The 25,774-nt window shown below is 42.3% G+C and overlaps 1 protein-coding gene and 1 non-coding gene across 5 annotated transcripts in view; both read left to right on the top strand.

Annotated features, from left to right (window-relative positions):
* The window catches only part of KLHL6 (kelch like family member 6), a 113,682-nt gene extending 90,661 nt beyond the window's left edge, over nucleotides 1–23,021 (top strand). For 3 of the 4 annotated variants that reach the window (XM_038583503.1, XM_038583504.1, XM_038583502.1), the window contains 5 exons: nucleotides 1,784–2,233; nucleotides 10,074–10,311; nucleotides 15,543–15,745; nucleotides 17,494–17,707; nucleotides 19,058–23,021. In XM_038583503.1, the coding sequence (XP_038439431.1) occupies nucleotides 1,784–2,233; nucleotides 10,074–10,311; nucleotides 15,543–15,745; nucleotides 17,494–17,707; nucleotides 19,058–19,359 (1,407 nt within the window). In that variant the 3' untranslated portion in view covers nucleotides 19,360–23,021. Of the gene's footprint in view, nucleotides 1–1,783; nucleotides 2,234–10,073; nucleotides 10,312–15,542; nucleotides 15,746–16,654; nucleotides 17,359–17,493; nucleotides 17,708–19,057 lie in introns of those variants that run through there. The other variant, XM_038583505.1, reaches the window with a different exon arrangement.
* Nucleotides 16,352–16,455, top strand: LOC119867577. Its single transcript, XR_005384092.1, has one exon. It is a non-coding gene; the product is annotated as a small nucleolar RNA U13 (small nucleolar RNA).
* Nucleotides 23,022–25,774: the final 2,753 nt, after the last annotated feature.

Genomic DNA, 25,774 nt, shown 5'->3' with positions numbered 1-25,774 from the left:
AAAACAATAAAAGAATGAACTGATGGATTTTAGACATCTCAACTGTAAAATGAATATTAAATAATATAATGGACATGACAGTGCTTTGTAAACGGTTAAATGCTATATAAGCATATGGGACTTATATTTTCATGAGGATGATGATAATTTAAAACAAAGACATAGGGACACCTGGGTGGCTCAGTGGTTGGGCGTCTGCCTTCGCCTCAGAGCATGATCCTGGGATCCAGGATCGAGTCCCAATTGGGCTCTTTGCAGGGAGCCTGCTTCTCCCTCTGCCTGTGTCTCTGCCTCTCTCTGTGTGTGATTAAATAAATAAAATCTTTATTTTATTTTTTTTAAAGATTTATTTATGATAGAGAGAGAGAGAGAGGCAGAGACACAGGCAGAGGGAGAAGCAGGCTCCATGCCGGGAGCCCGACGCGGGACTCGATCCCGGGACTCCAGGATCGCGCCCCGGGCCAAAGGCAGGCGCCAAACCGCTGAGCCACCCAGGGATCCCCCTAAATAAAATCTTTAAAAAATAAAAATAAGTAAAGACATAGGAGCCAACAATTTTTACAAATGAATGTTTAAGTTACGAAAGTGCTACTTACTCATTTTAGGGGATTTTTAAAGTATGTAAAAAAAAAAAAAGTAAGGGAAATTCTCAGTCTTATTAGAAAATATGGTACCTTATGTTACTTATGCAATGTCTTCCCTTTCTACCCCTGCAGGACTGTTTCTATGGGAGGATTATTTTTCCCTTGACTATAAATTTTGCCATGTAACTTACTCTGGCCAATTAAGTGTGTGTAGAGATGGCATGTGCAACTTCTGAGCTAAAGTGTTAAAATTAAACGCCTTATGTGGCTCTGCCATCTCTTTTCTCCCTATGTCACCAGACTGGCATATCTCAGCTAAGAAATTTTCTGTTATTCGGGGTCTTAGAATGAAGATCCCTGTAGGACATGGAATGTGAGTGAGACATAATCATTTATTCTCGTCAGCACCTGAGATGTGGGGGTTGTTATTGCAGCATAAATTGTCCTAAGATCCCTGATATACCGAGACATAATACCTGTCAGTATTTTGGTGTGTACCCTTCAGTCTTGTTTCTATGCCTATGTTCCATATTTTTTATAAAAATAAGATCATAGTGTACCTATGATTTTATGAAGTGCTTTTCTCATTTCATCTTCAAATATTTTAGTATGTATCTCTAAAAGACAAGGATTCTTCTTGAAACATAATCACAATACCAGTATCACACTTAAAATGAATAATAATCCAAATAAGGATCCAAATAAGGTCCATACATTGCACGAGTTTGTTGTATCTCTTCCATGTCTTTTCACTTTTAGGTTCCTCCTCCCTGTCTCTCTTTTCCCCTTATGATGTGCTTATTGAAGAAACTGAACTAGTTATTCTGTAAAGTTTCTCACAGTCCAGATTTTGCTGATTGTATATTCCCATGGTGTCATTTAACATACTCCTCTTTCTGCTATATTTCTTGTAAATTGCTGATTAAATCTAGAGGCTTGGTCAGATTCAGTAAGATTCTTAAACTCAATACATTCTCAATACATTAGGAACATTTTCTATATCCTTTAACAATCTTTTTTACTTGTATTAGTGATTACAAAGTTGTGGAAAAGAAGAATGTAGCATCATTTCTTTAGCAAGCTGCTATCGTCAGCCATTTGGGTTGTTCCAATTTTTTGCCACTCACACAACTCACTGACAAGGCTCCCTGTGGACTAATGGTTTTCTGGCCTGATTTGCCTCCCTTCTGTTCCTTTAGTTCCTGCGGATGGTGGATGCCTGTGCCAGCTTCCTAACAGAAGCCTTGAATCCAGAAAACTGTGTGGGAATACTAAGGCTGGCGGACACACACTCCTTGGACAGTCTGAAAAAGCAGGTTCAAAATTACATCATTCAAAACTTTGTGCAAATTCTGAACTCTGAAGAGTTCCTCGAACTTCCCGTGGACACTCTGTACCACATCTTGAAGAGTGATGACCTTTATGTGACAGAAGAGGCTCAGGTGTTTGAGACTGTGATGAGTTGGGTCCGGCACAAACAGTCAGAACGGCTCTGCTTGCTCCCCTATGTACTTGAGAATGTGCGCTTGCCACTTCTGGACCCATGGTACTTCGTGGAGACAGTGGAGGCAGATCCTCTTATCAGGCAGTGCCCAGAGGTCTTCCCACTGCTTCAGGAAGCCAGGATGTATCACCTTTCAGGCAATGAGGTGAGTTGACAAAGTGTGACACTGTAGTTAAGCAGTGAAGTAAAGGAGACAGTGGCCTCACCAAAGCATAGGTGTGTACCAATCCTTATGGTATGGAGAAGAAGACACTGTACTGTTTATGGTTTGAGGCAGGCAGTTCCAGAAGCCCTGTATTTCTGATCTGTAAAATTACTACATCATAAACAGCTACTGAGAGGACGGAGTGAGATAGGAAATTCTGTATCTCTCATGAAGACATGAGTGATTCCCTATCTCACTCAGCACCATGCCTGGCACATCATCCTCTTCCGAGTGCATAAGGGTGGTGATTGGTTGGGGTGACACACAGGACAGAATGTGCCCTGTCCAGTTGCCATTCCAGAGTAGCTTTCCTACTTTGCCCACTCTGGAGAACCTCAAGTCTCATGGATATCCTGTGACGTTACCTTGGTTCTGTCATTTCCTTCCTGAATTTCTGAAAAGTCCTCAAAACTCACCTTCCTGCCCTCAGTCTGGCCTCCTTTCAATTCATTCACCAACTGGATGATCTAAAACTCAGACCAATTATTGTTTCTTGGGCTTACCCTCTGACTCCTGACTTTCAGGGTAAAGCCCACACGCTTCCTGCCTGAGCTCCCAGAGCCTTGTCTTAATACTTCACCTCCCACCCACTTCTCTAGCTCCATCTCCAACCTTTCCCTCCTGCTAAGCTCCTACTAATGAACTCCTTGCAGTTCCCCAAAGTGAATGTGCCTTTTTATCCACTAATGCAGGTGCTGTTCAGGTGCCTTTTTCCCCTCTTCATCTAGTTGATTTCTACTCCAGCTATATCTCTCTCTTTCTCATTGTACCTAGTGCATTGCTCTATCATAGCACCAACCGCTACATGGTAACCATTGACTTCCTTCCTTATAAACATCTTTATACTGGGAGCTTGTTATGGTCAGAAATATGTCTTACTGTACTTTTCATCTCCAGACCTTAGGAGACTCCCTGGTATAGAGTAAGCAGTTGGTAAATGTTTGTTGAATGAATAAATGAGTACCAAGATGATGAATATACATATCATTTGGATGTACCAGATTCTCCTTAACAATTTCTGAAGAAATGTTTTATTCAAAACTTCATAAAGACAAAAATAGTCTTAGTGGAGAGAAACAAACCCATCAGGAAATAATAATATAGGGACAGTGTGTTAAGTTTATACACATGAACATACACACCTATATAGCACTGTACAATAGTTCTGAGATTGGCTACCAAACCTTCATTAATATATTTTTTTTAAGATTTTATTTATTTATTCATGATAGTCACAGAGAGAGAGAGAGAGGCAGAGACACAGACAGAGGGAGAAGCAGGCTCCATGCAGGGAACCTGACGTGGGATTCAATCCCGGGTCTCCAGGATCACGCCTTGGGCCAAAGGCAGGCGCTAAACCGCTGCGCCACCCAGGGATCCCTTCATTAAGATATTGATAGAAATCCTAGCCACAAGTGGTTTAGGAATTGTCTGTCTGAGGCCCCTGGAGCCTCATCCTTTTCTTGTGTGTCCTTTTCTAGTTCTGTGTTGTCCTCAATTCAGTTCTGTGTTTGTCATCAATTCACTCTGCAAATATATCCTTAAATGTTTGGTAGAATTTACCAGTGATACTATCAGAGTCAGGAGAGTTTTGTTTTGTTTTGTTTTTTTAGATTTTATTTACTTACTTTAGAGAGAGATTGAGAATGCAAGTAGGGGAGGGAGAGCAACAAGCCGACTTCACACGGAATGGGGAGCCCAAAATGGGGCTTGATCTTAAAACCCTGAGATCATGACTGCAGCCGATGTCAAGAGTCCAACACTCAACTGACTGAGCTACCAAGGCATCCCAGGAGTTTCCTTTATGAGGTTTTTAACTACAAATTATATTTCTTTAATAGATACAGGGCTATCTATTTCTTCTAGAATGTACTTTGGTAGTTTGTGTCTTTCAAAGAATTTCCCTGCTTCGTAGAAGTTGTGGAATTTATTAGCATAAAGTTGCTCACAATATTCCTTTATTATCCTTTTGATATCTGTAGGATCTATAGTGATGTCACATCTCTCACTCCAGATATTCATAGTTTGTGTCTCCTCTCTCTTTTTTCTGATCAGTCTAGTTAGAGGTTTATCAATTTTATCAGTTTTTTCAAAGAAACAGCTTTTGGTTTCATTTGTTTTTATGATTTATTTCATTTATTTGTATTCTGATGTTTTAAAGTATTTTATTCATGAGAGACACACAGAGAGAGGCAGAGACATAGGCAGAGGGAAAAGCAGGCTCCCTGCAGGATCCCATAACTCTGGGATCATGACCTGAGCCAAAGACAGACAGACGCTCAACCACTGAACCACCCAGATGTCCCTATATTCTGATCTTGAATTATTTTTTCTCTGCTTACTTTCGTTTACCTTTATTTTTTTTAAGTGGAAGCTGAAGTCATAGATTTGAGAACTTTTCTTTTTTTTCTAGTATTGTCAGTAGTACTATAAATTTCCCCCTTATACTACTTCAACAGTATCCCATATATTTTAATAAGCTATACTTATACTATGTATGTATTTTTTGCAAATAAATTCTGAATACCAACTATATGCACCAGGCACTACAAAAACAGTCTCTGCCTTGTGAAATTTATTGTCTGTCAGAGAAGTCCAGATACTAAGCAAATGAACAGTGATGAGTAGACTGATGGAGGGAATCCAGGCAACCATATGAGTCCTACCCTATGCTGGGTATATGGGTTGCTGGCAGATGGCTCAGAACTGTGTAGCAAAGCCCTCATAAAACTGCAGATAGTGTCTACCTCTGCAACTGATCTCAGTTCAGCATTTAAAGTACAGAGTCTTGATCAACTACACTTCCAGTATTCTAGCTATTTTTATTTCTGCTTCCTGTTTCCTAAGTCCCCGAAATGCAGGTGATAAAGATTTTCTGCTGATGTAAAATATCTCTGCTATGCCTTCTGCAAAATTGCTGCTATGAAGTATGTGCTCTGACTCTGGTATTTGCAGTGTGGGGGAGAGTGGGATTATGAGTTTTGGATTTAGGAGAAGAGAGAATTCTGATATCTGGGAGAGTTTCCAGTGGTAAGAACCTGGGCTTGCATTTAGGCAGATCTAGGTTTTAATCTTGACTGCACAATTTACTGACAGTGTGACCTTGGGTAAGACACTTAACTGCTTGAAAGCTCCCTCCTGACTTGTAACATGGTGATAATAATGCCCACCAACTGATACAATTGTTTTGAGAATTCACTAAGATAATGAATAAGATGTGGTTAGCACCCTGTCTGGTACATGGTAAGGCCTCACAAATAAAGACTGTTCTCATTCTTTCACAGTTCCTTTATGGTGCTTATCTCACACAACCAAGCATTTTCTTTCTCTGAAGCTAAGATTTCTCTTTTCTTTGTGTCCTAGGGTTGCTGCCACTTTCTCGTTCCATTTTTACAATCTTGGTAAATGAACCAACCAACCACTGTAATCTTTGATTGGGGTCTAATTGCCAGTTCATTCCCTGAAACTCCCTGTGTGCTCACTGCTTGAATGATCTTGGGTTTACTTCTGTTAATAGTAGTGTAAGTCTGAAGGCTATTTTCTGACTATACTTCTCCCCTTAACCTTCCTTTTCCAAATTAAACCTTTTTTATCCTATCATCATCTCCCCCCTTTAACCTTATTCCTCCTCTAAGTTTATGGAGGTGGCAATAGTGGGATATTTAAGAGAAATAAAAGCAAATGTCAATCTACATTTGATTTAGGAGTGGTAGCGAGGACCTTCATTAAGAGAAGTCTTCTGGGGATCCCTGGGTGGCTCGGTGGTTTAGCGCCTGCCTTTGGCCCAGGGTGTAATCCTGGAGACCCGGGATTGAGTCCCACATCAGGCTCCCTGCATGGAGCCTGCTTCTCCCTCTGCCTGTGTCTCCATCTCTCTCTCTGTGTTTCTCATGAATAAATAAATTAATTTTTTTTAAAGTTTTTATTTATTTATGATAGTCACACACAGAGAGAGAGAGAGAGGCAGAGACATAGGCAGAGGGAGAAGCAGGCTCCATGCACCGGGAGCCCGACGTGGGATTCGACCCCGGGTCTCCAGGATCCTGCCCTGGGCCAAAGGCAGGCGCCAAACCACTGCGCCACCCAGGGATCCCTAAATTAATGTTTTAAAAAAAGGAGAAGTCTTCTGGAGAAGAGATAGTTTCTCCTTTATTTTATTGCCTCTTAAATTTCCAGCAACCACCTTGATTTATACCAAAGGCTGCTCTGACATGTGTGGTAGCTCTTACTCCTGAGTGGAGCAGAAGCTCACCCCTAAAGACAGCTTTGTTGAAGCAACACAGTCACTTTTGTTGGTCCCCTAGTGTAAGTCCTGTTAATGAGTAGTCAGCAAGGTGCAATTGTCTGTTCTATTTTTAACAATCTGAACAGAAACTGGTTAGGCCTGATTGTTGCATATGATTCATTAGCAAACACTTCCATGTGTCTGCAACAAACTTGCACATCTCACTTCAGACTGGCACTTGTGCCTTTGGGGTTAATATTTTGTCAGATGTAGCTGAATTTACAGTTTGATAATGGTGACCACCTGGGAGTTCTTTGGTGCCAAGTGATAAGGTAGATCTTAATACCCAGCAATTCCATCAGTTAGATGGTTATATTAGTTATCTATTGCTGTATAACAAATTATCCCCAAACTTCATTAGTTTAAGACAACAAATACTTATTATATCACAGCTCACAGGAATCTAGGCATGATTTAGTTGGGTGGTTCTGGCTCAGGATCTCTCATGAAGCTGTAGTCAAACTGTTGGCAGGGGCTACAGTCATCTCAAAGCTCAAATAAGGTTGGAGGATCAACTTCCAAGCTCACTCACAGGATTGTTGACAGGATCGTTGACAGGTTTGTTGCAGGTTGTTGGCTGGAAGCCTCAGTTTCTTGCCATGTGGGCCTCTCCATAGCAGCTGGTTTTCCAGAGCAAATAGCCCCAGAAAGACTGAGAGAGCAATCAAGATGAAAGCTATTGTGCTTTTTATAGCCTAGTTTCAGCAGTGATAAACCATCACCTCTGCCTTATTCCACTCGCATAGAGGCCAACCCTGAACACTGTGGGGGGAACAGAAGACATAAGTACCCTGAGGTGAGAATTCCTGGGTCCCACTGTGGAAGCTGGTTACAACAGTGATTTGGACTGGAAAAAAAGTCTATATCAAGTCTTGGGTTACCTAGCTCTCCCAGTCATTCATTCATTTACTCATTCAACAAATGTTTGTGGAAACCCACAACCTCCAAGCACTTGCTCATTGGAGAATAAAGGCTGTCCCTGCCACCAGGGACCTTATAATAAATTACAAGGAAGTATGAAAAGTACTGTGATGGGGAAATCCGGGGCTGTGGAAATGTGTCGAAAGTCAAGAATGGCTTCTTAGAGGAAAGGACAAAAAGACATTACAAATAATGCCAGTGACTTAAAGGGTAAGTGGATGGGGAGGTGGTGTGGGAAATCAAGGACAGATATTGTGGGAATACCTAGATAGCAGGCAGGAATGCAGAGATTTCAGTCAATGGGCGCAGAGTCTTCCACAAAACCCAGGACTCAGGAACGGGGTACCAGCCTGGGAATCAGGAGTAAGATCACAACTCGTCCAGTCCCCTATTGGCCAGCAGGTTATTGAGGCAGGAGAGTAGCCACTGTGAAGAAGAGACCTGGCTTTCAGAGCTTGAATAAGGGTCACACAGGGACCAATTTGGAAGGCTAATGCTGTCCTCTAAGTATTGCTTCATAATCCCTAATCCTTTTGAAAGGACCAGATTACTGTTGGGGGTTGCATTTCAACTGTGGGGAAGAGAGACTTAGAGCCTTGAAGCAGGGCAGATAGTGGGAAAGAAAATCACAGAGTGGCAAAATTTGTCTTTGGTGCCAACTCATTGCTCAGATCCTGTCCTTGGCAGTCTTGCCACTGTCCTCACAGTACCCCCGGTTCCTAGGATTGCCCCTCCCACTCTTACCCCAACTGTCTTCTCCACTGTCCACACCCTCAGATTCTGCCCATTGCCCCATACAGTCCCACCCCACTTCTTTCTGCTAACCTCCAAAAGGGGGCCCTGTGACAAGCTTTATGGCCATGAATTGAGGATGCAAAATTTACTGTATCGGACTCTTTGGTACAGAAAACCAAAGTCTCTTATGGAAAAGTAGAGTTTGGGTGTTGACTGATCTGCTTTCTTGTGACCATTGATTAGATTCACCACTTGAGGGCAGCCCCGGTGGTGCAGCAGTTTAGCACCGCCTGCAGCCCAGGATGTGATCCTGGAGACCCGGGATCGAGTCCCACATCAGGCTCTTTACATGGAGCCTGCTTCTCCCTCTGCCTGTGTCTCTACCTGTGTGTGTGTGTTTCTCATGAATAAATAAATAAATAAATCTTAAAAATATAGATTCACCACTTGAGGGGGGTAGTTTTTGCTACTGTAACTTGTTTGTCACATCTGTGGTCAAGATTGAAGTTTCAGTCCCATATTAGAATGAGAACAGAGCTTAACGCCCCTGAAAGCCCCATATCAGAATGTAAATAGAACTTGAGAAATTCCTCCTCCCCCCGCTTCTGGAGGTCCCCTAGACCAGCCCATAAAACTAAGCTGAAACCCAGCTTGGTGTCCAAGTCCCTGCTCCGCTGTGTCGGGTACACTTGGACCCAAGCTCGAGCTTGTAAATAAACCCTCGTGTGTTTGCATCGGAAAAAAAAAAAAAAAAAGATTGAAGTTTCATTGCCTGTGTTAGGTCAGCCTCAGCTTGCAGGCTGTTTTGGTCATCTGGAAAATGGGTGCTGGCTCTCTCCCCACAAGCCCACCTGCAGAACCTTCCCCACTGAGTCCAGAGGGTGGATGGAACCAGGAGGAGGGCAGCTCTCCCTTTTCCCTAATAATGCCAATGTGACATCTCTAGCTGCTCCTACTGCTGTGACTATCTATTAAGGGCTGTGCTTATGCCAGGTGCTCTGCTCATCCCTCTACATCAAACCTCAGTGAATGCTCACAATGACTTGTTGGCATAGAAGTGATTGCAAAAAAAAAAAAAAAAAAAAAGGAAGTGATTGCAGCCATATATTGTGTTGCTCCTCCAAGGTCACATAGTCATAGGTAGTGAAACAAGGACCAAACTCTGGTGTACTTGACTTTCAAACCTCTGTTCTTTCAGCTGGGTTCAGATATCTGTGGTGTGGATTTCTTTGCTTGTTCAAGGCTCTGAAGGGTCATATCTTTGATGTAGGGGTCTAGTCCTTCAACATCCCCAGCCATACTGTGCTTCTCTTTGGCTCTTTTCCCCTAAGTCTCTAAGTGCTCTTATGTGCCTACCATCAGGATTTCTCTTTCAGAAGAGGTCTAGTAGTGGGCAAAGTCTGGGATATCATCAAGAAATTGAAACCAGGAGGAGGGGGGGAAACCAGGAGGGAGTGGAAGGTGGCCAGAAATGAAATTCCAGAGTTCAGGCCTTCAGACCAGGCAGGAAGGGTAAAGTGGGAAGTGCGTTTGATGGTAAATGAACCTGGACTTCCTAAGATAGTGGCAAAAGCAACAATAGGTAATCTTTGTTCAGTATCTATTATCTATGTATACCTGCCTGCAGACCAGGCACACTACGTATATGATATCATTTCATCCTCACACAAACCTATGAGACAGTTACCACTAAAGTCCCCATTACACAGATAATGGAACTTCAAGGTGAAGTCACATGGTGGCAGAGTTGGGAACTGGGCTCTGCTCTGTCTGGCTCTGTAGCCTGGGCTCTGAACCTCTGTATCTTCCTGCCTTTACATACTCCCATTGGTTTTCCAGATCATTTCGGAGCGCACCAAGCCCAGGATGCATGAGTTTCAGTCTGAGGTATTCATGATCATTGGTGGCTGCACGAAGGATGAACGGTTTGTGGCGGAGGTAACCTGCCTGGACCCCCTGAGGCGCAGCCGCCTGGAGGTGGCCAAGCTCCCCTTGACGGAGCATGAGCTGGAGAGTGAGAATAAGAAGTGGGTGGAGTTTGCATGCGTGACATTAAAAAATGAGGTCTACATCTCAGGTAAGCAGGAGCCACATGATGCCAAAGTAAGCCCCCAGTGGCACTATGTATTTTCCTGAGTGAGAGCCAGGCAACCAACTTAGAAGAATTACTGGGAATGGCAGTGGTCTAGCTCTGACTGGGTCAGCATGTGGAAACCAGGAGCTCAGGTGGTCTTATCTTGGAAGCACATTCTTACTTAACGGACACTAACCTGTGAGCAGTATTATACGAGATCTGGGGAGCAGGAAGACAGTTCCGGTACTTCATGGAAAAGGAAGAAGGAAAGTGATAGTAGAATTTATCTGATATTTGCTAGAGATGTAGGACACTGAACTGGGCCCTGGGGATGCAGTAATGAATAAAAATGTCTGTTCCTCTGCCCAAACCTGAAGCCTCACTTCAAGTTTACTGTCATACTTTTCAGTGCTCCAGTAGCCACAGTACTTTGTCATTTCTCACTTCTAAGTTATTTGCATATTTGCAATTATACTTTTATGTGACTCCCATTAGTCCTTAAATTCCAGGGGAGTCAATACCATCCTGCCATTACCCTGCACTGCACCTGGCTACATGGTAAATGCTTAATAAATATTTATTAAGCAACAAAGTCTCTACCACCTTTACAGCACAGTAGATGCATTTATACTTTAGTGGCACTTAATCATTTGCTTCTCACATCAACTCTATAACGTAGAGTTACAAATGGAGAAAACGCAGGCTCTGAAAGATTATGGGACTGGTAAATGTCAAGGAGGGCTCCAGTCCAGGTTCTCTGAGTCCCATGCTCTCCCCATGATATTAGAAGCCACCCAGCTCTTTTTGGGGCCCCAAGGGAGGAGACAAGCCCTCTCTCAGAGGCTTTGTCTAATCTGAGGTTGTTTGGGGAAGAGCTTCTTCCCAGAACTGGCTTCATCCAAAATCGTGGGCAGATCAGCTCTTCCCTAGGTATGTTAATACCATAGCTTTTTGTTTATCATGTAGAAATATTTTTTGATTGTTGTAGAAGATTCAAATAATATAGGGAGCATAAAGTAAAATATGGCAGTTTCAACTGTGCCATTACAATACTATACCTTTAACTTTTTTACAAAATAGTTTTATATTGTCTTAGACTAAGTAATGCTAGTTTGTATAACAAACACTAAATCATAGTGACTTATTGCAATAGAATGTGGGCCCTGGGGAGAGTGGATCTGCTTCACTCAGTCATTCAGGGACCTAGGCTCCTTCCAACTGATGATGCTGCCATTTTCCACACATAACCTTCAAAGGTGGATGCATTTCAGAAAGAGAGATGCTGAAGGAGTTGAGAGGTAAAGCACACCTGCTCATAATAGCCTCAGCCTGGACAGGAGGCATCGCTCTGCTCACTTTCTATTGGCAAGAACTAGCCACATGCTCCCCCTGCACTGCCAGCCCCTACACAGGGGGACTAGGAAATTTAGTTTGCCTGTGTGCCCAGGAGGAAAAGACGGGTTTGGTAACCATAGTCAGTCTTTGTCACATACACTACCTGTGTTATTTTACAGCTTGTCCTTCCCCTCACTTAGATTTGTTGTTGTCTGTTGAAAAATGATACAACCGGGCAGCCCCGGTGGCGTAGCGGTTTAGCGCCGCCTGCAGCCCAGGGCGTGATCCTGGAGACCCTGAATGGAGTCCCACGTCAGGCTCTCTGCATGGAGCCTGCTTCTCCCTCTGCCTGTGTCTCTGCCTCTCTCCCTCTATGTGTGTCTCTATGAATAAATAAATAAAATCTTTAAAAAAAAAAGAAAAATGATACAACCAATGCATGAAGGTGTGCTTGTTATACACAGTTAAATCATGGAAGATTGTACTTTAACTAGCAATCTATTTTGGACATCATTACATGTTGATATAATGGATCTATCATATAGATTAAGAGATGTAATACATGTAAAGTGCAGTCCCCAAGCACACAGGACAGCTCAGCAGTGTTATCCATCATCATCAATACTGGCACTCTTTTCACCAGCTATATGGCAGTCTATGGAATGAATAAAACACAGGTTTTTTTTCAGCTTTTATATTCCCCCTGAAAAAAATGCTGCAATGGGCATTTTATTTTATTTTTTAAAACTTTTTTTTTAAAGATTTTATTTATTTTAGAGCATGAGCACAAGTCAGGAGAGGAGCAAAGGAAGAGGAAGACAAGCAGGCTCTGCACTCAGCACAGAGCCTAACATGGGGCTCATTCCCACATCCCTGAGATCATGACCTGAACTAAAATCAAAAGTCAGATTCAACTAATTGAGTCACTGAGGCATTCCGCAGCAGGCATTTTAATACACATATATTTATGAACCTGTGCTGCTGCTGTTTGGCAAGATTCCTGGAGGTAGTCATAAGATATGTCCGTTTAGAATTATAGGTATTGCTTAATTGTTCTCCAGAAAGTTTGAATCAATTTACAGTTCAACCAGTGTTGAATGACAGTGCCCATTTTCTACATCTTTGCTAACATTTTTTATTGTGAATTAAATTTTTTAATAGCTTAGAATATTTACATTTGCATTATTGGATCATTAATGATGTTAGCATATTTTCATATATTATTAGCCAACACTTTATTTTTTTTAAAAATCATCTATTCCTACTCTATGTTTCCCTATTGTTTGACTTCTTATTAATTTTTTGGAGCTCTTATTACATATCTTTTGCTTGGGACTCCTGGGTGGCTCAACGGTAGAGCGTCTGCCTTTGGCTTAGGGTGTAATCCCAGGGTCTGGGGTTGAGTCCCACATTGGGCTCCTTGTGGGGAGCGTGTTTCTCCCTCTGCCTATGTCTTTGCCTCTCTTTGTGTCTCTCATGAATAAATAAATAAAAATCTTTAAATATATATATAAATATATATAAATATATAAAATTATTATCTATATAAATATATATATCTTTTGCTATTTGTATTGCAAAATAGTTTCTCTCAGACTATGGTTATCTTTTAACTTTGATTTACATTTCACATAGTAACTTTCTTTCCTGTGTGATTCTATATTTCCTGTCACGCTTAGAAAGCCCCTACCCACCCTAAGATCATCAACATCTTCTCCTATATATTCTCCAGTTACTTTTATGCCATTTACTTTTGAAATTTTAACTGTAATGTGAAAGAAGGATCTAACAATTTTTCTCCAAATAGTCAGCTGTTCTATACCATTTATTTAATGATCCTTATATCTTTCAGTCTCTTCTGTACTCTTGTTTTTCATCATTTTGTCTCATCTTATGTCAGTACCACAGTGCTTTTATTACCATAGCTTTCTATTTCAATATTTGTTAGGAAAAGCCTCATTCATTCTTTTTGAAAAGTTTCTTAGAAATTTTTCCAAATTTACTCTTCCAAATGAAAGTTAGAATAACCTCTTCAAGCTCCTTGAAAAGTCCTGAAGGCACTGAATGTATTGATTAACTTGGGGAAGGTTGACATCTTTGCAATAACTTGTTGTCTCATCTATGCACATGATACGTGTCCCACTTAATCAGGTCTTCCTTTACATCTTGAAGTAAAAATCATAGATTTTTTTCTTTTTAATAGAGTGTGCATATATTTCTTTGAAAGCACATAGTTGGGATGCCTGGGTGGCTCAGCAGTTAAGTGTCTGCCTTCGGCTCAGGGTGTGATCCTGGGGTCCCGGGATCGAGTCCCACATCGGGCTCCCTGCATGGAGCCTGCTTCTCCCTCTGCCTGTGTCTCTGCCTCTCTCTCTCTCTCTTGCTCTGTGTCTCTCATGAGTAAATAAATAAAATCTTTAAAAAAAGAAAGCACATAGTTATTTTATAACTTTTAAAAATTTTTTTATTTATTTATATTAGAGAGAGAGCAAGCACACATGAGTGGGGGAAGGGGCAGAGGGAGATTCTCAAGCAGATTCCCCCTTGTGTGTGAAACCCAAACACAGGACTCTATCTCATAAGCCTGAGACCATGACCTGAGCCAAAACCAAGAGTCAAACACTTAACCGATTGAGTCACCCAGGCGCCCCTATTTTATAATTTTTGACACTACCTAAATGGGATCAATATCACACATGGTATTTTGAATAGAGGCCTCTAAAAGTTATACACCCAAGGAAAAATGTTGAAACTATATGAACAAACATTTCATGGAAGAGGAAGAAGCTTAGTCTCCCTAGCAACCAGGAAAAACCAAACTATGACATTATTTTTCTCCATCAGCTTATAAAACAAAACGAAAAATGCTCTTAATATATGCTGTGGGTGGGGTAGAGAAAGATCAACCAGGACAGCTATGGAAGGCTCTTTGGCAACACCTATAAAAATTCAACGTGAGCAGGCTCTTGACAGAAATCTCAATTCTGGGCTTTATCCTAGAGAAACACTTACCCAGGACACAGAGCATCGTCAGTGATACACATTGCCCCACTCGTGCACATTTGTAAGTCTGAAAAGTGCATCTTTTACTCTAAGTAGTTGGTGGTACTCTGTGCTGATGGGAAATGGAAATACAAAGCTGTAAAAATATTTTATTAAAGTCACCAAAAAAGGTCAGTTCTCCTTTGTGTTGGTCTCTTTCCCTAACTGGATTATGTATTTTCTGTTTATTAAGAGAGTGATTTTGAAAAAAATATTTACCAGCTCATTCTCAAATTATCTATTGTGAGCATCTCATTCTTTTATAATAAAAATTATTTAACAATAGGACAAATCCCACTTACGTTTTTGTATAGATTGGAGATTTGAACTGAGACAATTCTGTAAGATTTCTTGGTGATTTTTCCAGGTTTGTATTTATCTAAATAAATAAGCAAACAGAACTTAAGATGCCTTCTTATTTGGCTGCTGGTCAAGGCCCTACTATCCCCACCACAGTAGTCCAGCCTCACCTGTCCTGCCCTTATTCCTGTCCCTAAGCTGCACAGATACCAAGTCCAGGCTCCTGTTGTCCCCTATCCACCCATGTGGACTTGGGTGCCACTTCCCTGAAGACATCTCTGGACCCAACTCATTCAGCAACCTCTTCTCTGAACTCAGAGCACAGAGGTGACACATGACACGGTCTGGTACATGATTCACCCCAGCCTTACACTGGCTCTCTCTGTTCCCCTGTATTGGCTCTGTCTCCCCAACCAGACCACACATGCCTTCATGATTTCTTTTGTTTAGAGGGAGCTGGCCTGGGGATATAGCACTTAAGGACTATGGGAAATTATGGGAGAAGCTCTATTTCTGACATACCTGGTGGTTTCTTAAATGTTCTGTATCTCTTCTAGGTGGCAAAGAAACACAGCACGATGTTTGGAAATATAATTCTTCAATCAACAAATGGATTCAAATTGAGTATTTGAACATTGGCCGCTGGAGGCATAAGATGGTGGTGTTAGGTGGCAAGGTCTACGTGATTGGAGGTTTTGATGGCTTGCAGAGGATCAACAATGTGGAGACCTATGATCCCTTCCACAACTGTTGGTCAGAGGTATAGAAGGTTTATTTCTATGAGTAACTTTCTATTAATACTTCAAAGCTTTAAAAAAAAGTATATGACAATATAGGTATATGGCTTTCTATCTCTGTGCTCCCACTGAGAACATTGTTGGTGGCTCTGAGCTTCCCTCCTAAAAGGAGCCATTGCTACGGCATTGCTGATCAGGTCATAGAAACAGCTTCCTTCGAGGTGGGGAAGCTCTTGTAGACACCTGTCTATCCAGCCCAAAGCCCCAGATTTAGAGGGGAGGCTTGGTCCTAACCACAGTCTGCATGTCTTAGTTCAGAGTCTTTGTCTTCTCAGATGCCATCTGCCCTGTTGTCGCCACAGTGGGCATACAGGGATCCCTTTACTACACTGTTTACTGAGTCAGAGTTATATGGTAGTGTTTAGAGGTCAGCCCTTATTTATTTGCCTATTGATGATAAACCATCTATACGCTGCTTGCATATATATGTTGTTTAGCAATTCAACCTCAGCTGTATATCATTGCCAATCAGTGGGCATAAAGTTTCAATTATCCAAGGTGAATAAGCTCTGGAGATCTGCCTACAAATAACAATACTACATTTTATGCTTAAAATTTTATTTAGAGAAATCCTTCTGTAGTGTATAAGTGTGATAGTAGAATGTTCACACCATTGTGTGATATATGCCTCCCTCAAACTTTGTTATGATCTTGGCACATTACCTGACTGACATGGAAAAAAAATTTGCTAAGAGAGTAGATCTCATATTGAGTATCCTTGTAATAGTAGTAGTAGTAGTAGTAGTAGTAGTAGTAGTAATAAAAGTAAAGTGATCTCACTTCCTATATTTCCAGGTTATTCCCAATGTCAGATTTTCTTTCTTCTTTCTTCTTCTTTTTTTTTTTTTTTTGATTTTCTTTCTTCCTATCAGATCATATGTCAGAATATGTTCCACTTTGGGGAGTGTAAAACATGGTCATCAGAGACACAAGCAAAGGTAGCCAGGTCATCATGGCATCTAGCCAAGATCTGTCAACCTAAGAGAACAGAAGTATTATGTAATGGAACTTCTAGAGGATTGAGAGGACTAATGCCTGTGGGTTCTGTATAGCCCTTAATATTTATGGCAGTGTATCTCAGATCTTGTCAACTTGTCAAGTCCCATTACAGAGTTGCTCTATGACTCAAGAGGGCCATATCAATGGAAAAGAGGCTCTTGGAAGTCCGCTTGAGTGCCAGAGAGTTCACAGGGTGGAAGCACAAGTCTGGCTTAATACCTAAATCTTCATGCTGCCCCAGTCTGGGAGTCCACATACTTATGGCCATCTGAAACCCTTATACCAGCTTTTCTTCATAGACATAAGCAATAAGGACAATGCCTAGCACATAGTAGGCACTAAGTAAATATTTTTTGAATGAAAGAACACATGAATGAATATAAAGATGCATGTCTGTGAAAGCATTTTCCTCCAACATTGGCTGGTTTCATCTGTAGAAACAATTATTCCTATAAACACTTTTCCTCTCCTGATTAGCTGGACTGTAGAAGACAGAGGCTGGAAACATCCATCCCTCAGCCTGTTCTAGTCTGTGTCCTGAGCCCACAGGGAGGGTGGGAAATGTGTGTTTTGACCTCTCCACAGGCTTGTGACTTCAGTCAGAGGATGCCCAGGTTTATGTCCTCTAGCTCCTGGCCTGTGTCCTGTGAGCTACTGTAGCAATCATCAATTTGTGACTGACAACTTCTCCTGGTGCCCTGTGCCTCTGCAGGCAGCGCCCCTTCTTGTCCACGTCAGTTCCTTCGCAGCCACAAGCCATAAGAAGAAGCTCTATGTGATTGGGGGCGGGCCCAATGGGAAACTGGCCACAGACAAGACTCAGTGTTATGACCCTTCAACCAATAAATGGAATTTAAAGTCATCCATGCCGGTGGAGGCTAAATGCATCAATGCAGTCAGTTTCCGGGATCGCATCTATGTTGTTGGTAAGTGAATGAATGGCATCTTATTTAGCTGAGGTTCCCCACCCATGCAGCCATGCAGGTAGATCAGATAAGGTCCTCCTGGGAACTCAGATTCCGGGTGATTTGGGTGAAGTTGAAAAGGAAGAGGAGATGGGATTGGTCCAGGCCTTGGTGGAATTTACCGTGGCAGTCCCGGATGCAGAAGCAGCCCACTTTCAGGGGACATGACACTGGGGCCCAGTGGAGAAGCCAGAAGTTGCTACAGGAAAAAAAGTGTATTGTAAACTTTAGAAATGTACAGAAATTGAAATGTGCACAGTTTATCAAGTGACCGATAAATGATAACTATCATTATTTCTTATTTTGTGTCCATGAGAATTTTACTCCTTCCACTTGATATGAAGGCTCTAAAAAGTTGCATTTAGCCAAAAAGAAAGGGTCGCTGGCCAGACCACAGTTGACATGTAAATGTTAAGGATGATGGATCTCAATCCTGACTATTCATGAGAATCACTTAGGGAGCTTTTTACAGAAATGCACATAACTGGGGTTTACCCCAGACCAATGACATCACAAGGAGACGGGATGCTGACCAACAGTGCAAGTTGTTTCTATGAGACTGACGCGCTGCCTACTGCGCTAACGAGGCACCTAGTTGTTTCTAATGTGCAGGTGGTTTTCCTGTGCAGCCACAATTGAGAGTCACTGATTTTAGGAGATGCCAAAAATATGTAACTTCAGCAAGTAAGAGCTAATTGGAGAAGGCTTCCCAGAGGCAAAATACAGGGATGGATTAAGGAAGCCCTTGCTTCAGGTTCCCTGATTCTTTATGGTCAGCCTCATGACTTCAAAGCTCATCTTCAGGTAGTAATTTGGACTGGTGCTCCAGGGCATGCTCAGTCTACAAAAGATGCCACCACCTCTAGTCACTGCCATGTGTTGATAGTTTCTATGCACCAGACCTTCTGCAGGGGCTGTATGCACATGGTCCCTTTTGATGTCTTAAAACCACCACAGTATCCGTGCTTATGGTTACAATAAAAACAGTGGTAGAGCTGAGATTACAAACTAAATGCACCTGATGCACCAGATGGTATTTCTTCTAGGGAGCAATCTTAGGGTACATTTTGGCACGATGTGAAGCTAATTGTCCATTTAGAACCTAATGCCTGGCCACAAAGTTTAAAGGGCTCTGAATTGTTTCCAGCATTAGACTGGTGGAATCCATTCGAGCTTTCTGGAGAGCCATGAATCTACTCTTTCTATTGGCAAGATGGTAGATTTGACCTAACAGAAGTAGGATTTTTGTGGTTAAAGGGGAAGAAAACCAGAAAAACAGTGAATGCCCACTGTGTTTCCCTTCCTCTTCAGGAGGGGCCATGAGAGCACTATACGCCTACAGCCCTCTGGAGGACATCTGGTGCCTGGTGACCCAGCTCAGCCATGAGAGGGCCAGCTGTGGCATCGCGCCCTGCAACAACCGGCTCTACATCACTGGGGGGCGGGACGAGAAGAACGAGGTCATCGCCACCGTGCTATGTTGGGACCCAGAGGCCCAGAAACTGACGGAGGAGTGTGTTCTGCCCCGGGGGGTGTCACACCATGGCAGTGTCACCATCAGGAAATCTTACACCCATATCCGGAGGATCGTGCCTGGAGCAGTGTCGGTGTGACTGTGGGAGGGCGCAGGACGGGAGCCCCTGGTGCTCTGGACTGGGTGCCAGGAGACCTCCCTCCTCACCTCTTGCTCAGGTTCATCCCACTAAAGACAGCAGGCTGGGCTTGAGCTACAGGCCATTCACGTGGGCTCCCTGCTGCTCCCCGTGGGGGGTTCCTTGGAAGTCACAGCTTTGGGATACTTGAGACCAGCCAGGAATGTTTGCATGACCTACCTCAGGAGGAAAGAAGAATATTTAACATTCAGGACACACCTGTTCTGTGCCAGGTTCTGTGCCAGGCACTTCTGTATATCAGTTCATTTAACCATTGTAACAACCTGGTGACCAGATATTATTATGTCTGTGTTATAGGTGAGGAAACTGAGCTTCAGAAAGACTTAGTGCTTTGCCCCTAGTCACTCAGTTTGTAAGTAGCTAAGCCAGGAGTGTAAACTGAGGTCTTTGCATTGCAAGTCAGTCCTGTTCTGTCATGCTGTCTATCTCCAAGTAGGAAACAAACAAAAACTGGCTCATTTTTTTGTTCTGACAAGTTTGCTAAAGGATTCAGTCAGCAAGGGGGGGAAATAAAGTTCTTTTTTTTTCTTTTCTTTTTTCCTTACATTTAAACCATATGGAATCCCTAGTGTTAGAGCCTTTGGCTCCTTGTCAAGAGTGTCTCATATATTGTTCCATCTGACAGGACTGGGAAATGGGTCTGGGAGGACCTATGTGCTTTGAAAGAGATAAAAGGCGTTCCCCCATCAAAACCTCTATTTCTTATGATCACGAAGGTACATTTCAGACTAGAACTGTCATTGTCAGATGAAATTGTACCTTCAGCACAAACCAGTGCCCTGGCCTTTTCATGGCCAACACCTCTATTGCAATATAGAAAGGGTTTTCCAGAGACTCAGGATGATTGAGATATATATCAATAAATAAATGTAAACATCCCTCTATTGCTGGCCACTGCAGGAATGACTGACTCTTCTTGACTGTATACTTACTACTTTTTTAGACTGTGATTTGAGTCTGTGTCCCTGAGGCCCCACCTCCCTGGAACCTTAGTTTTCAGGATCTTTTTAAGCCCTTCTTTTTGGTTTTTGGATCAGTCTGGCACTATTTTGACTCAAAAAGGGTCTGTCCTTCACTCTAAGAGGTAGAGCTCTCAAATGAGCTCATTGGAAATTCATTCTAATCCCCAAATTGGGGAAACAGATTAAGAGATCCTGTTTCATATGCTGTACTTAAAAAGCAACAACAATGGTAACAACATAGTAACTGCATTACTCAGAGTGTTTTATTTTCATCATATGATTTCAAATCTCTTTACCGAGTTTTATTTCAGGTTAGATGTGGCAGATTGTGCTTGTATTCTGAGTAGTTTGGGAAGTTAGAGGTATTAGAGTTGATAGTGAGTTGAATTTTCATAGAAACATTATGATTAGAAGAAACTAAAGTTCAAAGTTGATTTTTAAAAAAAGACTTGGAACATTACAAATGAGATTTATATGTACACGTAGGTCATTGAGGATAAATATAAACACGTCAGTCTGTGAAAAGCTCTGTGCCTGAGGGTCAGGTTAGGTTGAGCTCCCTACTCTGAAGAGTAGATTGGGAAAATATGAACATATTTGTGGAAATTTAGAACACATTACAGTAAGTAGTGTACTCATGAGCACTAATAACCTTAATGAAGCTTTCAACTGAAACAATTTAATCTAGTTCCATTTAGCAAACATTCAAGGAGTTCTGTTTGTCAAGCTTTGGGAACACCCATGAGAAACACAAACCCCCCCCCCCAGCACTCAATAAACTGGTAAACAAGCCTCTAGTCAACATTTTAATTTTTCTTTTCATCAAGTTAGTGAAAAATGAAATATATGTGAAGTTATGCGATAACATCCATGTCTTTATTGCCCTTCCAATGGTCATCTTGGAAAGCTGTGCTCTTGGGTCAATGATGTGGCCATTGCTTACATACTTGACTTTCTTTGAGATCACCTTCAGAAACCACGTATGAGCTATAGGAGGAAACATTTACAAAGACAATTTCAGGGAAGAACTTCCAAAAAGATAACAAATGACAAAATCAATGACATGTGTAGAGAGCTTCCCTTGGAAAAAGAATGTTCCTTGTCATGGCAGTCCTTTGATAAGAGCAATCAGCAAATTTTGTACCCTCAGTGGACCAGCCCTACTCTGGGAAAATGAGGATTTAAGATCTCTGTGTTATAAATCTGGTTGTAACTGCAGGACCCAAGTTTCAGGACTAGTTCAGAATATATAAATGAAGGCAAGAGAAGGATTCTATGTGATTTTTATTTCACCAGATAGGTAAATTGTAGAATCTCAGATGCCAGGCCCTCTAGAAATAGAAATTCTCAATAATGGCATGAGTTGGCAGACAGTTTACACCTGTTAAAACACAGAGTTCTGCACTTAAAGCTGCCAGTCACCAGCTTTGAGGGAAAGAAAACAGTCCAAGTAATTTGGGGGAACATTATAAGCATTTCAGGATTTAAGCTTCTAGGCACTAGGCAGGGAGGGAAGCTCTTAAAATCTAGTTTCCATTAATAGATAAATAATCAAAATTTTAGTTTGTGTAGCTGTCATAACCAATACCACCTGCAGGGGGATGAGGCAGATAGGTGCAGGAGCAGCCAGAGGCAAAGGGCCCTGGGCTGAGGGCGGCATGTGAGACATCCTGGCACCGCAGACTGGATTTTGAAGCAGGTCCTGTGAGTGAACAGAGTGCCCCTGGCTGGGAGGAAGAGGATGAAATAGGAGGAGGAAGAGGAGGTCAGGTTTAAGGATCCAGATCTAGAAAATGATATCATGGTCCCTTGAGTTTGTGAGCATGACTCCATTCTCAAGAAGGAAAGGGAGATAAGGAACAGGTGCTTCAGGCAGGTGGGTTCCAGGAGAATATAGGCACAAGTTAGAACAAGAGGGGCCACCAGACCCACTTATTGGGGGGCCTCTGAGCTACTTGGCTGAGTCTCCTATTTTACTGGACCTAAATAGAATGAGGCCCACAGGCTCTGATGGCATAAAAACTGTAGGAGGAGAGGCTAAGGAACCCCAGTTGCCAAAGCTGATCTGAAATGGGCAGGGAGCTAAGCTCACCTGAACATCAATAGATAATGTTCTCTTCTTAGCCTTCACCACAGTCTACAATCTGTGGCTTCAGGAAACACACACACACACTTGCATACTGCCCTTGAGCTCAAACTATGCTCTCAGGGAAATACAAATATCATTTGCTTATAGCTGTGAAAGTATAGGTTTGCTATTTATAAAAGCACTTGAGGTACTGTTATTTACATATCCTACTTGATTTTGAATAAGTACTCAGAATTTTTCAAGTGTGTATCTTATATAAGGTCCTAACTTGGGGTTGCAAAATCACTTTTCCCTTAATATCTGATTTGAGTGTTGTATTAGATCTCATAGTTTGAAGAGTGAACCTTCATAGAAATCCACAAATATCTCAAATATGGCTCTTGCAAAACCATCTTGACAGGCCGAATTTTCATATTTATAGGTAAAATAGTCAATGCTCAGTTGACCAAATCCTTTAAGCATTTTGGTTACATGGATTTGTATTTTTTTAAACTATCAAACTAAAGATACTGTTTAACGTAAATATACAAATAAAGTTTGTATTTATTCTATAACGTGTGGAACAGGTAAGAATATGTTGTACACCATCCCTAGGTAAGTTTTGTTTGTTTGTTTGTTTTGCTTGTTTTAGTTGATAGAGTAAGTAGTATCTGAGTAGAAATAAATTTAGAAGGTGGAAACTTAAAACATTTCAGTTGGTTCAAGAGGGTTTCAATAAAATTGTAGGATAGAATTCCCTGAGGTGGTCTACAGAATGGCAAGAGGTAGATAGCTTCTCCCTCTCTGGAGTCTCCTTGCCTCTGAGAGCATGCTGGTACCAACCCACCTACAAACCATGACTGTCATTCTCCCTGCCTTACCCCTTCTTACAGGAGGACCCCTTCCAGGTTTCTGATATCTGGTCTGACTCTTAACCCTTCCTTCTCTGACATCATTGTCGACTTCACTCTGAAGCCTTAACCGACTTGGTTTCTCAGATCAGGGCATGTGGAACTTGGCACGTGGGACAGAGAGCTGGAGTTCTTGGCCCCTGGAAGACTTATCATCAACTTAGTTTGTTTTGGATTACACTGCAAAGATCCTACACCACTGAAAAGGAAAACCTGAGGTTTTAGAGAAGTGTAGGGTCACATGATAACTTTAGACCATTCATCCTGGCCTTGCTGGAAGTAGAGGTTCTGGCTCCTCTGCTCCGGGGACTCTAGGTGGGAAACCATGGGAAGCAGAGCCCCATCTCACTGGTGGGAAGTGTTCTGGAGTTAATCCTGGGCAATAGATGCGACAGCCAGTGTGGCTATGAGTCAAAATGGGGCTTTGACCTTATATTCACTGCCGACCCCTTCAGTTTCCCCACTAAGTGGTAATCTGATGCCTGGGCTGCTTGGCCAAGGCCTGGCATCTGCCTCGCTTTCCTTGGCTCCTCTCCCTGCTCTTGGTGCTCTCTGCTGTTGTGTGCCATCCTCTGGACCAGCCTCCTTTTCTCTGGAAATGTGGCCTTTAGATAGGATCTCAGTCCTCCCCTACCTCCTGTGGGCTCTAGCCACATTTTCTGTTCTTTTTTTTTTTTTTTAAGATTTTATTTATTTATTTGTTTATTTATTTATTTATTTAAGAGAGACCACCAGCGGTGGGAAGAACAGAGGGAAGTGAGGATGGAAAGAATCTCAAGCAGACTCCCTGCTGAGTGCAGAGTCCAGTGTGGGTGCAGTCGTATGACCCTCCAATTATGACCTGAGCCGAAACCAGAAGTTGGACTCTTAACCAACTGAGCCACCCACACACCCCTCGTTTTCTATTCTTGTATGCTTCCATAATTCAAGACCCTTGGTGCTGGGGGCAAATTTGGGTCAGGTCCCCCCTACTCCCAAACTGCCCAGTATCAGCCTGCCTAATTACCAATCACTCTGGTTTCACTTCCATGTTTGTTCTAACTCCTAGGGATTTCCATTTTCTTGCATGCTCAGATAACTCCTTTGTTATTGATTCCTGCACGGCAGGCTACCTGGACACCCGTGCTTGCCCCATCTCTGGTCCCTAACTTGCTGCCTCCCCTGGGGTCTCCAAACATAGAAACCTCTTTACCCTTCTTGTGTTGACCTCTAGCTATCCTAGAACCTTAGTATTTCTCAGGTCCCCTAATTTCTGAAGTTTGGAGAAAGAGCAAAAGAAGATAGGAGACTTCCTGACTACAAATCCTTTATTTTTTTTTTAAAGATTTTATTTATTCATGAGAGACACAGAGAGAGAGAGAGAGGCAGAGATACAGGCAGAGGGAAAAACAGGCTCCATGTAGGGAGCCCAATGTGGGACTCAATCCTGGGACTCCAGGATCACCCCCTGAGCCGAAGGCAGACGCCCACCACCAAGCCACCCAGGCATCCCTATAAATTCTTTAAAAAAGGTTCGTGTGTAAGAAAACTTTCCTTTTCCCCTGGTAAAACTAACCCAATTCCCCCAAGTTTGCAGTAGAGGGAGAAATTCCCAGTGGGGACAGAGAGTTGAATCTCATAGACTGAACTCTCATCTCTGTAAGGAAAGAGTCCTATACGTGGCTCTTAATTTCCCAAAGGACATCACAGACCAGGCTGAAACAGTTGAATAAGACTTTACTAATAATGACTTAGGGATGACATATGGAAATAAGCATAAACAGGAGCAACACTCTGGATAATGAGGATGACAAGATTCAGCTGTCTTTGAGGAGCAACATTATCCTTAGGAGGAGTGTGTGTGTGTGTGTGTGTGTGTGTGTGTGTGTGTACATACTGTCAACAATAAACAAAGCTAGACACACAGTTAAAGCAGAGAAAACAGATTTTATCCAGTAACTACTGACATAAAGAGCCAAGCCCCATTCTGCTATTTTCTTAAATATTTTATTTATTTGTTTGTTTGTTTGTTTATGTATTTATTTATCAATCACAGAGCACACAAGCACAGGGAGCAGCAGAGGGACAAAGAAGCAGACTCCCTGATGAGCAGGGAGCCTGATTTGGAGCTCAATCCCAGGCCCCTGGGATCATCACCTGAGCTGAAAGTAGCTATTTAACCAACTGAACCACCCAGGCACCCCTGACTAGAGCAGGGGAGAGAAAGCAGGTGGGCATTGAAGTAGAGGCAGAGAAGTGAAAAATTATAAAGCATTGGTCAGTAAATGTGATTAGCCCTGCTGTGTCTGCTAGCTGACAATGTTAGGGTTCTGTCCTCCCACAGAGACTGGCAGGTAGAGGCCCTCTACTTCCTAGATAGATTCAAAGGAATGGCTTATCAGGTCCTTGGAAAAGACACTCCTGGGCTATAGGAA

Source organism: Canis lupus, chromosome 34, assembly GCF_011100685.1.
Source record: "Canis lupus familiaris isolate Mischka breed German Shepherd chromosome 34, alternate assembly UU_Cfam_GSD_1.0, whole genome shotgun sequence".
Classification (NCBI taxonomy): Eukaryota; Metazoa; Chordata; class Mammalia; order Carnivora; family Canidae; genus Canis; species Canis lupus.
Note: the sequence above shows the minus strand (reverse complement) of the source record. Positions and strands in the feature narration are given on the sequence as shown.